At 41.7% G+C, this 12,702-nt stretch overlaps 1 protein-coding gene across 2 annotated transcripts in view; it reads right to left on the bottom strand.

Annotated features, from left to right (window-relative positions):
- Positions 1–11,153, bottom strand: part of NPAT (nuclear protein, coactivator of histone transcription) — a gene marked incomplete at both ends in the record, with an annotated part of 46,998 nt that extends 35,845 nt beyond the window's left edge. For both annotated transcript variants that reach the window (XM_084251268.1, XM_084251269.1), the window contains one exon: positions 11,117–11,153. In XM_084251268.1, the coding sequence (XP_084107394.1) occupies positions 11,117–11,153 (37 nt within the window). The remainder of the gene's footprint in view (positions 1–11,116) is intronic.
- Positions 11,154–12,702: the final 1,549 nt, after the last annotated feature.

Below are 12,702 nucleotides of genomic sequence, written 5' to 3'. Positions count from 1 at the left end.
AAAAATGATTAAACACTATGAATAAAAGGCATTGAGCCTAAACTCAAGACTGAAAAAATGAAAAAATAAAAACCTGATATACTATTATCAATAAAGGGCAACAACTACATTATCACCTCAACAGATGCATAGACTCCAATACATTTTTATGATTTAAAAAAACTAGGAATAAAGGTCATTTTCTCAAAACAATAAAGTCATCTATGAAAATTCGACAGCCCCTGTTAGACTAAATGGGGCAAAACTCAGTATTCCACATAAGATCAGGGACAACAAAAAGATGTATATAAGTGGCAAGAGCAAACAACATTGTATGTGAAGTTCTAGTCTGGGAAATTAGGAAAGAGGTTGAAATAAAAATCATCCAGACTGGAAAGGAGAAGTCAGATATTTCTATTTGCAGGTGACATGATATCCGCACAGAAAACTTTAATGAATTCATGCACACAAAGAGAATAACTACTAAATCCAACAAATACTACAGCAAGCCTTCAGGACACAAGATTATGAATACAGAAAAATCAAAATTTTTTTAAAGATTTATTTATACGAGAACCAGGGTACAGGCCAGATGTGCGTGAGGGTGAAAGGATTCACCAGAGACAGCAGGAAACAGAACAAACAGAATGACTGAAATACACTGCTGAGGGGAGCAGTGGGCGAGACAGGAGAGGTCTGCGGCGCCATGTGGGTATCTCTGCGGTCGGCCGGGATTGAACCCACACTGCAGAGGCTGCCCTCAACCACTTGCGCCACAAAGGAGGCCCAGAAAAATCTATTTTATTTCTAGACATTTACAACAAACAATTTTAAAATGAAATTAAGAAAACAATGCCATTAACAGCAATACTTTGGAATACATTTAATAAATGTATAATACTATACTAAAAACTAGAAAATATTGCTTCCCTGGTGGCCTAGGGGTTAAGTCTCAGCACTATCACAGCTATGGTCTGAGTTCCATCCCTGGTCAGGGAGCTAACCCACATATATTGCCACAGTCCACTCCTGTCTCACCTGCTGCTCCTTTAGGAGTGTATTCCAGTAAAACTGCCTCTCTGCTCCCCCCTATGTCTCTGGTGAATCCTTTCACCCCCCACACCTCAGTTCTTCCACACAAAACAACAAAAAAACTAGAAAACATCATTGAAAAATATTAAAGACTAAATAAATGTAAAGATATCTCATATTGTTAGGTCAGTGAGGTCAATATTTTAAAGATGTAAATACTCCCAAAGTTGAGTATTTACAACCCCTATCAAATTCCCACTGCCTTTTGTGACAAAATTAAACAAAATAAGCCCAGAATCTGCAAGGAGATGCAAAGGAACCAGAGAAGCCAAAAACAATTTTGAAGATGAAGATGTTAAAGTTCCAAGTAGTCCATTTTAAAACACACTACAAAGTTACGGTAATCAAAGCAATACTGTTCTGGCCAAAAGGACACATATTTTCCATTTATGGCTAGAACCACTGTATAGCCACAGTCTTAAGAATAAAAGTGAATATCTACCTTACATCAAATACAAAAATAACTCAAAACTAGATCAAAGATCTAAATGTGAGAGCTCAAACTATAAAATTATTAAAAATAGACATCAGAGGTGTAATTTTTGTTTCTGATCTCAATGAGGCAATGGTTTCTTGGATATGACATCTAAAGAACAAGTAAACACAGGGGAAAAAATCAAATAAACAGCATAAAAAGTTAAAAACCTGCATGTTTTCAAGGGTACTAACATGAAAGTGCAAAGACAACTGACAAAATAGATGAAAATTTTTGCAGATCATATCTGCTATGTGACTAGAATCCAAAATAAAGAACTCTCGGGCCTCCCCGGTGGCGCAGCGGTTGAGCGCTGGGTTGCGAAGCTGCCCGTGGCCTCTGCGGCACCAGTTCGATCCCCCGCTGCTCCCTGGCCACCGGAGGAGGGTCCCACATGGTGCGCAGACCTCTCCTGCCGCCCGCTGCTCTCCTCAGCAGTGTACTTCAGTCCTTCTGCCTGTTCTGCTCCCCGCTCTGGCTCTGGTGAATTCTCTCACCCTCCTGCGCTTCTGACTGTACCCAGTGCATGTATAAACAAAACAAACAAACAATAAATAAAAAAAAGTCTCTATAAAAAAAAAAAACAAAATAAAGAACTCTTACAAGAAAATAAAAAAAAAAAAAATTGGGCCTCCCTGGTGGTGCAGGGGTTAAAGACAGCGCTACCAAGCTATTGCTAGCCACTACAGCACAAGTTTGATCCCAAGCTGGCCAGGTAGCAAACCAAATGGTGCAGCAGACCTCGCCTTTCTCACTCGTTGCTCCTCTCAGTATTGTATCAGTACATCTGCCTGTTCTGTTCCCCACTCTCTCTGGTGATTCCTCTCACCACCCACATCTCTGGCTTACACCCCAGTTCTTGTATGCATAATTAAATAAATCTTTAAAAAAATTAAAAAATGGACAGGGCCTCCCCTGGTGGTGCAGGCAGTTGAGTGCTGCGTCTGTGAAGCTGTCCGCAGCCTCTGCAGTGCCAGTTTGATTCTGGCCGGCTGGCAAGGGCTCCACATGGCGCGGCAGACCTCTCCTGTCGCACCAGCTGCTCCCCTCAGCAGTGTATTTTGTCAGTCTACCTGTTCTGTCCCCGCTCTGTCTCTGGTGAATCCTCTCACCCTCCCGCGAATCTGGCCTATATCCTGGTTCTTGTATAAATAAATAAATAAATAAATCTTAAAAAAAAAAAAAATAACAACCAAAAAAACTTAAAATGGACAGAAGTTCTGAATACAGCTTTCTCCAAAGACATATTAATGAACACATGAAAAGAGGCATAACTTCATTAATCATTAAGAAAACATAAAATCTGAACACCAAAAAATTAGTTACACCAATTCATACTCACTTTTCAACAGCTAGAATTTGAGAAATCAGAGTAAGAAAGACCAAGATGTGGGGAAAGTGGAAACCTATTATATTGGTGGGAATATAAAATGATGCAATCATTTTGGAAAACCAATTGGCAAGTTCTCAGAAATATTAAACATAAAATTACCATATGACCAAGCAACTTCACTCCAAGATAAAACTCAGGGAACTGAAGTCATGTTCCAACCAAACTTGTATACTAATGTTCATTAGCAGCATTTTCCATAATAGCCAAAAAATGAAAACCACCCAAATGTTTATCAACGAGTGTACAAAACGTGGTAGTTCCAAATAATGGAATGTTAGTCATAAAAAGGATTGAATACTTATGCTTTTTATGACAACATGGATGTACATTGAAAATATTATGCAAGTTCAAGAACAGTGACATGTTACATTCAAGAACTCTGCCAGAGGTTCACATTTTGTGTTTTGTATAATACCATTTACATAGAATATCCAGAACAGAGAAATGCAAAGAGAGAGAGCTGATTAGCGGTTGCCAGAGGATGGGGGAAGGGGAAAACTGAGTACTGTTTACAGGTATGGTGTGTGTCTTTTAGGGGTGATGAAAAAGTTCTGGAATCAAGCTAGTGGGGATGGTTGTACAACACTGTAAATACATTAAAAGTCAACAAATTTTACATTTTTTGATATGTGAATTATATCTCAATGAGAAAACAGAATCCTAAATTGCTCATATTTCAAAGGCTTTAATTGTTTTACATCCTATTTTCCCTGTTTAGCTTCAAGTCTTGGCTTCCTATTGTTTGTGGCCAACAGTCTTCCAATTCTACAACCATATGCTATTTTGATTTCAAGGTCAATCTGTGTGCTCTATTGCCTTTGCTTAGACAGCTTATCTTTTCTCAGTGTAGCTAATATGGATTCATTCTTCAGGTCAGATAAAACTATCAGTTACTCAGAGAATCTTTTTTCTTTTTTGGATGCCTTTCACAATGTAGCGCACTCCTATTACCAGATACTAGATTCCCTTATAATTGACTTTGCAGTACACTTTGCTCTGTGCTAATATACCAGTCGGTACTTTACTAACACAATTATTTCCAAGATCTCTTTCTACTTAAAAATTTTAAGGAGAGCCTACCTGGTGGTGCAAGGGGTTAAGATGCAGACTATGAGGCTGTCTGCAGCCACTGCAGCAAGAGTTCGATCCCCAGCCAGGGAGGTGACCCACATGGCACAGTGGACCTCTCCCGACTCGCCTGCTGCTTCCCTCAGCAGAGTATTTCAGTCAGTCTGCTTGTTCTGTTCCCCACTCTGTTTCTGGTGACTCCTCTCACCCCCCACACCACTGGCCTGCACCCCAGTTCTTGTATGCATAAATAAATCTTTAAAAAAGTATTTTAAGGATATAACCGTTTCACCTGGAACTTTATCTTTTTAAGTAACCAGGGCCCACAAGTTAAAAAACAAGACAGGGAGTCCACAAATCACATATAGGGTTATAAAAAGGAGAGGGCAAGGGAAATGTCATCCCATCTCAGGGAATGCCTTAGTTGGGATCTGGAAATACTTAAATAGTTGTCTACCTGTAACTGATGAATCATTTCCCAATCTCTTCTAACTAGTGCTATATAGGGAAAAACAACCACATCAAAAACCAATACTTGGGACTATTAAGCATTTGGAAACCAGGTGATGTGAAATCACCTAAGAAGTTAAATTAAATGGATAAAAGTTAAACTGCTATTTTTCACATATAAACAAGCCAACACAAGTGCCTATAAAACTATAGAAAGCTGAAATAATTTTTGCCATGTAGGCTTTTTGCAGATTATGTTATTTAGGATGTCAGTTGCTACCAGGATTTCATGAACACAAAAATTTAAAATGTGTACAAACCATCAGAATCACCATGAAATCAGGACAGTTGGGAGTCTTTTCACCATATGTTTCAAGCAAGATTTAAATAGAAGACTCAAAGTTTCTTTTCATGATAGTTTCAAAGTATTAATTACCCCAGGATGTATTCATATCCACAGACACTAAATGTAATTGCTTAAATTTGCTTTTAGACACTACAAAAATAACTCTTAAGATTGCAAAAAATATGGTTATGGGGGAGAGGCAGGGGAAGGAGGAGGAGAAGAAAGAGGGGATAATGTTACAGAGTAGTGGCACTACAGCTTTGGTGGTGGGTGAGTAAAGCAAGCATGTGTACATGTCGAGGTGTGAAGCTGTACTCCTGAAATTAGTTATACAAATGAATGATAAACAAAGTCTGATTAAGGGTATGATAATGAAAAGAAGGCTGAGAAACACCGTCTTAAAATGAGCAGGCAAACACAACAAATCAGAGACATTCAGCAAGGGAGGAGCAAAATGGGAGGGCAGAGCACAAGAGACTATGGTGATGGTTCCAGGGTGTCTTGGAGGTGATAATTTTATGGGAACTACACCTGTAAGGAGAAATCAAACAATGTACAAAAATGAGTAACAATGTAAAAAAATATATATGAAAGAGAAACACTGTCTTAGATGAAATGTAGAATATACAGTTAAGCTTTCTCAGAAAAAAAAAAAAAAACAGAAAACCAAAGGTCACTTGTCCTAGTATTCCCTGGGAAAGGGACTGTCACAGATCAGAGTTTATGGCTTAAAAAAAGACATACTTTTATATGCACCTGAGAAAAGGTGCTGTTAAAAAGGCTACATTACCTTTAGAGAAGTGTCTGAAAGTTGCAATACATTTAAAAATAATAGTATCTGAAAAGCAGGCTCTTAAAAACAAGCCCAACTTTGGATAATCTAGTGCTCCCATTTTTGACTAGACAATGTATTTTACTTTAGCTTTGTCTTAGACGTTCCAAAATAATGCTGTAAGTAGGAGTTGATCATTTTCAGGTTCACTTATTATTGTGTGTATATATAATTAACCAGTTATTTGGCTACAAAAATCTTATTTATAATCATTATGTATCTGATCATAACCAATTTTCAGCAAGAATAGGGGAAACTGTAGATACAAATTACAGCTGACCCCTGAACAACTAAGATTTAAGTCCTGCATATTCATTTTTAAAAAAAATATTTATTTATACAAGCACTGGGTACAGTCAGAAGTGCGGGAGGGTGAGAGAATTCACCAGAGCCGAGCAGAACAGGCAGACTGACGAAGTACACGGCTGAGGGGAGCAGCGGGCGGCAGGAGAGGCCTGCGCGCCATGTGGGACCCTTGCGCCGGTGGCCGGGGATCAAACCGGCGCTGCAGAGGCTGCGGGCAGCTGCGCAACCCAGTGTTCAACCGCTGCACCACCGGGGAGGCCCTGCATATTCACTTTTACATGGATTTTTTTCGACCTTTGGTTCCACATTCCCAGATTCAACCACATATACAGATGGCTGACTATGAGTTATCTCACCATGGCGGTCAGGGTGGTGTCCCTAGTAGTCCCCACATTGTTCAAGGGTCAAGTGTATTCTAAATCTCAAATGCTGCAATTAATTTATAAACTAGAAGTAGAAACTATTGTTTCTCCCTTTTATTTCTAAAAAGTTTATACTGAAATAACTATCTCTTGTGCAAACTTACTGAAAAGGATGTTAGATAAGAAAGAATGCCTTAGCTTCCTTTTTTCTTAATAATGTCTTCTACCTGCTTCTCAGTGGTGGCAGTAGTAAGCATTAAAATAGACTGAAGGGGGAAAAAAAAACACACACAAAAAATGGCAAGATAAAATCCTAACTCCATTCAGGATATTCAAGTTTTAGGAATTAGGATGCCAAGAGTGTGGCCTTTCGTCTTCCTAGTTATAGAGGGAAAATAAAGAGAAAAGTGCCCTATGAAGGAAACGAGATAGTAAATCATGCTATCCGAAAACAACTCTGTTACACATTCTAACAATTTCCCAGAAACATCAGTGGTTTGATGTTAAGAAAATGTAGGTAACTGTCTTACAAAGACTGAACATATAGTGCTTTATATTACCAAACAATAAAGACAGTCTTATCTACGAAGTTAAGATCTACTATGATCCAGAATATACATACAAGAGTAACTGTCATACAAAGCAAAGGTGGTGAGACCATAGGACTTCGTGGGTGGATAAGGGCTAGCAAAAATACTACAGGCTTGGGGAAAATTATGCAAATGTTTCAAGGAGGAAATGAGCACTGAAGGATAGCTGGGGATACCAATGAAACTGATACACAGCATAGAAAGAGCATGCTTAGTGAAGACGCCCAGTTTGGACGAAGCATAACATATATGATGGAGAACAGATGGACAAACAATTGAAGACAATTGATACGAAAAGTTGTAAATGTCAGTAATGACATTATAAATAAATAACAAACCAGAACAAAAAAACTGAATCTGAGAAACAGCTCATAGTTATAATTCAGTAGACAACAGGAACTGTCATGACCACAGTTGTACTTTCGTAAATATTTGTTGAATATCTATAACATTTGCTTATAACATTATATACGTTTCAAATGTGCATTATAAATCACTGTATAAAGCACGTTTACATTCACCACTGGACTAATTCTTTCACCATACAACTGAACCCTCCTAACTGACTATCCCACTTTCCCTCCCCCTTCCCTTTTAGTAACCACTAATTTGAAGGACCATGGCTCTTGACCTCACAGGCCCTGGTTGATTGCCTTCAAATCTAGTGTCCTCCCCCTGCTCTGCATTCTATGATAGGAAACCTGACTCCATATAGGCAATGTATTGTAGGTTTCATGTCAGATGTCTTCTAACTGTGGTTAATGGGAAGCTCTAGGGGGAAACAAGAGGGTAGACTCCCCTCACCCCCATTCCTTCTCTGCCTTGGAAGAACCTCCTCTATGATTGCAGCTCTCTCACCAGACAAGACTACTTCCCACTTTCCACAGTGAACCCAGTTTGAGGGTTCCTCCCGATGACTGTAATGTCTTCCCAATATGGTCACCCTCCCAGTTGGCTCATATAAGCTACTTGTCTTCGTAGCTTTTCTATCACCAGTATAACCAATTCTCTCATTAGATGGCTCCTAGTTAAATACTAGATTGGTTTCAGCTTTCCTGAATGACACTGACTCATACAGAAAGAAACAAATCTACTTAGGAGCCTAAACAAAGTTCTGGATTCTACCCTATAAAAATGCCCCTCCCCCCACCTTTAAAAATAATTTTGGGGGCTCCCAGAATGCTCAAAACCTGTCCATTAATCTCAGAATACTATTAAATAAGAAAAAAAGTTGAGTAGAGATAGTTCTAAAGGTGGATGATGGCGATGTTACAGAACAATGTGAATACTTAATGTCAGAGAATTGTATTCTTAAAAGTGGCAAAATGGTTAAATTTTGTCACATACATGAAAAAAGGTAAGTAAACAATTATACTAAACATTAGTAATATGTGATACTTTGGGAGCCCTTAAGGGGAAAATAACTGTACCTGCTGGAAGAGGTTTCAAAGATTGTTTGACCTGAACCTTGATTGAATACAGGTGTATTAGGAAGACAGGAAGAGAAACACTGCAGGTAGAGGGGAACAGAATACATAAGACTACTTGGAGAAACTCCAAGTAGTAATTTGGTATGCCTGGAGCATCGGGGAGATGATGAATAGATGAGATCAAGCAGGAGAGGCAGGCGGGACCAGTTCCAAAGGGCACCTTGTGTAACACACACGTTTCCCTTGCTATCCTGGAGTAGAATGTTCCTATCTAGTATGATTTAGTAGGTTCTTTTTTGGGGGTGGGGGAAGCAAGGGCATGGTCTGGAAATGCTAAAAAGTTTTTCCATATAAATTAATGATCAAAAATATAATAGCATTCCCAAATCATATAAGAACATTCTACTTCTCTTTAAGGTAGTGGCAAAAACATACACTGATAGCCAAACTGCTGGCCCAGAGGCACTAAAGAAACACTGACACATTTTGGCTTGTTTGATATTTGAAGGAATTCCAGCAAGGCAGCAACTGCCTGTTACTGAGCAGCAAGGGCTGTTTAAGTAGAGCAGTTAGGTGCGAAAGCTAGAGTGTTGAAGAATGAAAGGTATGTGAGGAAGTAAAACAACTAAGAGTTCTTTGAATAAAACTGTGGAGTGAAGGTTGACCCAGAACATTAGAGAATGTAATGTGGAGTGTAGGAAAGTGTTTAGGTGTCTACATGGAAGGGTAAAAAAGTTAATTATATTAACTCTAAGGGGAGAATTTACTTCTCTCTATTCTTAGCATTTGGCACAATGTGTCCAGAACATACCAGGCACCAAAGATTTGCTGAAAGAACATTACGAAAAAAAGGGCCAACAAGAGGGATTGAAGATGGGAAATGGTCATTGACTGAATAAGCATAAACAAAATTGTTTTGGAACAGTAGATCTTCTATGTGCTGCTATGAGCTTCAAAATATATAATGCCAAATGAAAAGAGCACCAGTGAGTATGGGGAGATTTGCAGGTTTTTCATTATATATTTACTTTGCACAACCTGAAAATTTTTAGGTGTGTGATTGTTTTAACTTTTAGAATGTCATGTAGTGTAAATGCTTTAGGTGGATTTCTGTAACATTAAGGTGAATTGCTAAAACTATAGTTTTGGTACAGAAATTCCAAAGAAAAGTAATGGGAGGCATATGAAAATGGAGTAAGACTGACAAAAGATTTTCAGGATAAGAAATGATGACTCTGAAGTGTTTCTCCATTAAAAAATGTAGGAAGCGTAGTAGAGCAGTTGATTTATGCAGAAAATCACATTCTTTTAGAACATACTGATATTATCCCAACATATTTCTCATTATCACAAATGTATGGGAGGTTGGGAGTGGGTAGTCCTACTGGCATCTAGTCTACAGAGGCCAAGGATATTGCTAAACATCCCACAATGCACAGGACAGCTCCAAAAAATTACCTGGCTTAGAATGTCAACGCCCACGTTCAGAAACTACTGAAGATTGTTTACTGAAACTCAAATGGATTACCAAATTGACAAAACTCAAAAATTTTTAAGCAAACAATACTCTGGGAGGAAAAATAAAGCTTATCAATGTACCAACACCCGTCAAGTCTACTTTGTACTGGTTTTTATAAGCCTAATATATATATAACAATTATATCCAATTCTGATAATATGGGCAAAAGATTAAGCAAGCATTAAGAAAATAGCGATGTTTAATCTTAAGTCATTAAATTAGTTCTCCAATGTGGGAACAAGATTAACTAAACATTAAGCAAGTATTAAGTGAAACCTAAGTCCCCTAGCTTTTCCAAAAATGGATGGCGGAACCATTACCCTCTAATATTTCCTGCAAACCTTGCTTATCAAGAGCTCATGCACAAATACCACTTTTGGGACAGGACTGGGTACAAGACAAGTGGGTTTTCCTAACAATAAAATAACGGCAGTAATGGCTGTGGCTCCGACGGGAAGATTCATCACAGATGTTTACCATTTACTTTCAGGACTGTCGCTCATGATAGCACTGGTTTGGGCTTTGAGCGTTAAGTGGCTCCCAGTCCCGGCAAAAAGAAACCACGTTATTCTTCCAGAAGAAAACAGCAACCAAACCCATTCCCTCATCCTCCCCCATCAGACCTTGACAGACTGGCTAAAGCGACCAAGTTTTTCCTCAAATGGAGGAAAAACTAACCAGGACAAGAAAATGTTCCACGGATAGAGGAGGAATGGCTGTAGCTTCGAAATAAACAACTGGCATTTTAAACCTCCCCACCCGACGGCTTACTGGGGCGCCGGGCTGGAGAGGGAAGATCAACCCCATGAGCCCCCAATTCAAAGTTCTAACGGCGAATTCTGAGAAGGGCGTCCGAGAAGTCTCTCCACAAAGCCGGGTGCCTGGGGGAGTCCTTATTTTTCCTATCTTGGTGCCAACCCCGACGGGGGCCGGTACGGCCGCGACTGAAAAATACGCAGTCGGTGCCCCACACCGACAACCCTCGAACCCGGGGCCCCAGGAAGTGCGCAGGCCAGTCTTTCCCTCCGAGTTCGGGCCTCAGGTGTCCCTCCCGGAGAGCCTCCCGAGCCCTCCCCGCGCCGCGCAGGGGGAGCGGAGCATCCCCACACAAAGACGCCGGAACGGCCCGAGCCTCCGGCGGCAGAAGCACCGTCGGAACTTGTGGGCGGGGAGGCACAAACCCCCAAGCTTCACTCCCGGGGAAAACCTTTGGCCCCGAAGGTCCTTCCGTCCTCAGCCGGGTCCAATAACCCTCCCTCAGGCGTCCCGCTTACCCAGGACCAGCCGGGCTACGTCCGAAGGTAACAACATGACCGAAACCGCAGAAGGAGCCGCAGTACAAGACGAGACCCGGGGAAAAGCCAACACAGCGACAGCTCCTGCGCCGCATCTCCCGGTTCCAGTGGCGGCACTGAACCCGCGGCAATTTGTCCCGCCTCTTTCGCTCCACGCCAGCCAATCGTGAGCGTGGAGGGCAGAAAGGCGCCGAAATGCAACCCGCCTCCGTGCGCCTGGGAACTGTCGTCATTTCCGCCCTCCGGTGCGGCGGTTCCGGCCGAAGAGGCGAGCTAGAGGGCGAGCGGCCCTCGCAAGGTCGCTCGTCATTGGTGGGCAGCGCGCAGGCGCGTTGGCGCCGACGAGGCGAATGTTTTGGGCCGGCTAGTACGTGGATAGTAGAGCGCGTGCTGCTTGGTGCGCATGGGCGGGCAGTTCCGGCATTGGCGTGAGCCTCACCCCTTCCTCCCGAGACCCACGCTGCGGGGTCACGCCGGGTTTGAACCGGAAGCGGGAATAGCGCTTGGACACCCGGCTGGAGCTGCAGTCTTCGCCCGTGCAGGCGCGCAGAGCGCGGCCTTGGGCTGCGGCCACCGCCCCCTTCAGCGATCTGGCTGTGGCCGTCCCGTCCAGCGGTAGGGGCGCGGATGCTACGCGGTGGCTAATGCTTTGGGGCTTTCGAAAGTGGCCCTGCCGATCAGACCTCGCCCTCGAGGGCCAATCCCATGCACTCTTTAAGAGCGTCCCCTTACTCCTCTCTTTTACCCCATCTTTCCCAGCCCTTCCATCTCATCCTTGTCTCCCGCCCTCTTTCCTAGCTTCCAGCGGGTTTCCTCGAAGCCGCTTCTGAACGCACTGAATTGAGTCCTCCTGCTACTCTGCACTTCCCCTTCCCCTTAGGATCCATATTTTAGTTAGCTGACTTGACTATTTCAACCCTCTCTCTTTTCTCAGTCTTTTAAATCAGGGAGCAGTTATTGAGGCTTAAACTACAGACTCGTGATTACAAGAACGGGCTCTGGGATTACACTGCCAGAATTGGTATTCTGTTTGTCAGCTGTGACCTAGACATACTGTCTTGTGTTAATCCTTGCCTGTGGTGAGCACTTAACAGCATTTACTGATGTTTTTACCACGTGCAGATAAGTAAAAAGACTTGTAACTTATGGTGATAACGTGCTAGAGAACTACTGTGATGGTAGTGGACTGAGTGACATTTCTGCAGAAATTCAGTTTGGGAGAATCAGTTCAGTTTTGGATGATGTTTTTCAATGTCAAGTTGCTCTGGAGGATGGTAGACAGAAGGGAAACTTATGTAAAGGCACAAAGTGTAGGAGGTTTCTAAAGTTCAAGAGGGAGGTCTGGCAGATTTGGGCATTTTCAGCATTTTGAAGGCAGAGGAATGGATGAGGTCACACTGGAAGAACCTAGAGTGAGAAGCAAGGAGACAAGGATGTTCTATCCGGTGTGAGCAGAACTATCAACAGAGACTTATAAAAAAGTCAGAAAGGAAGGGAATAAGGAAAAGTGCTAAAATATATCGAGCATTTGTTGTGTCCAGTATTGTCTTAAATATGCATGAATC

This window comes from Talpa europaea, assembly GCF_964194135.1.
Source record: "Talpa europaea genome assembly, chromosome: 12".
NCBI lineage: Eukaryota > Metazoa > Chordata > Mammalia > Eulipotyphla > Talpidae > Talpa > Talpa europaea.
This window is presented reverse-complemented; position numbering and strand designations above follow the sequence as displayed.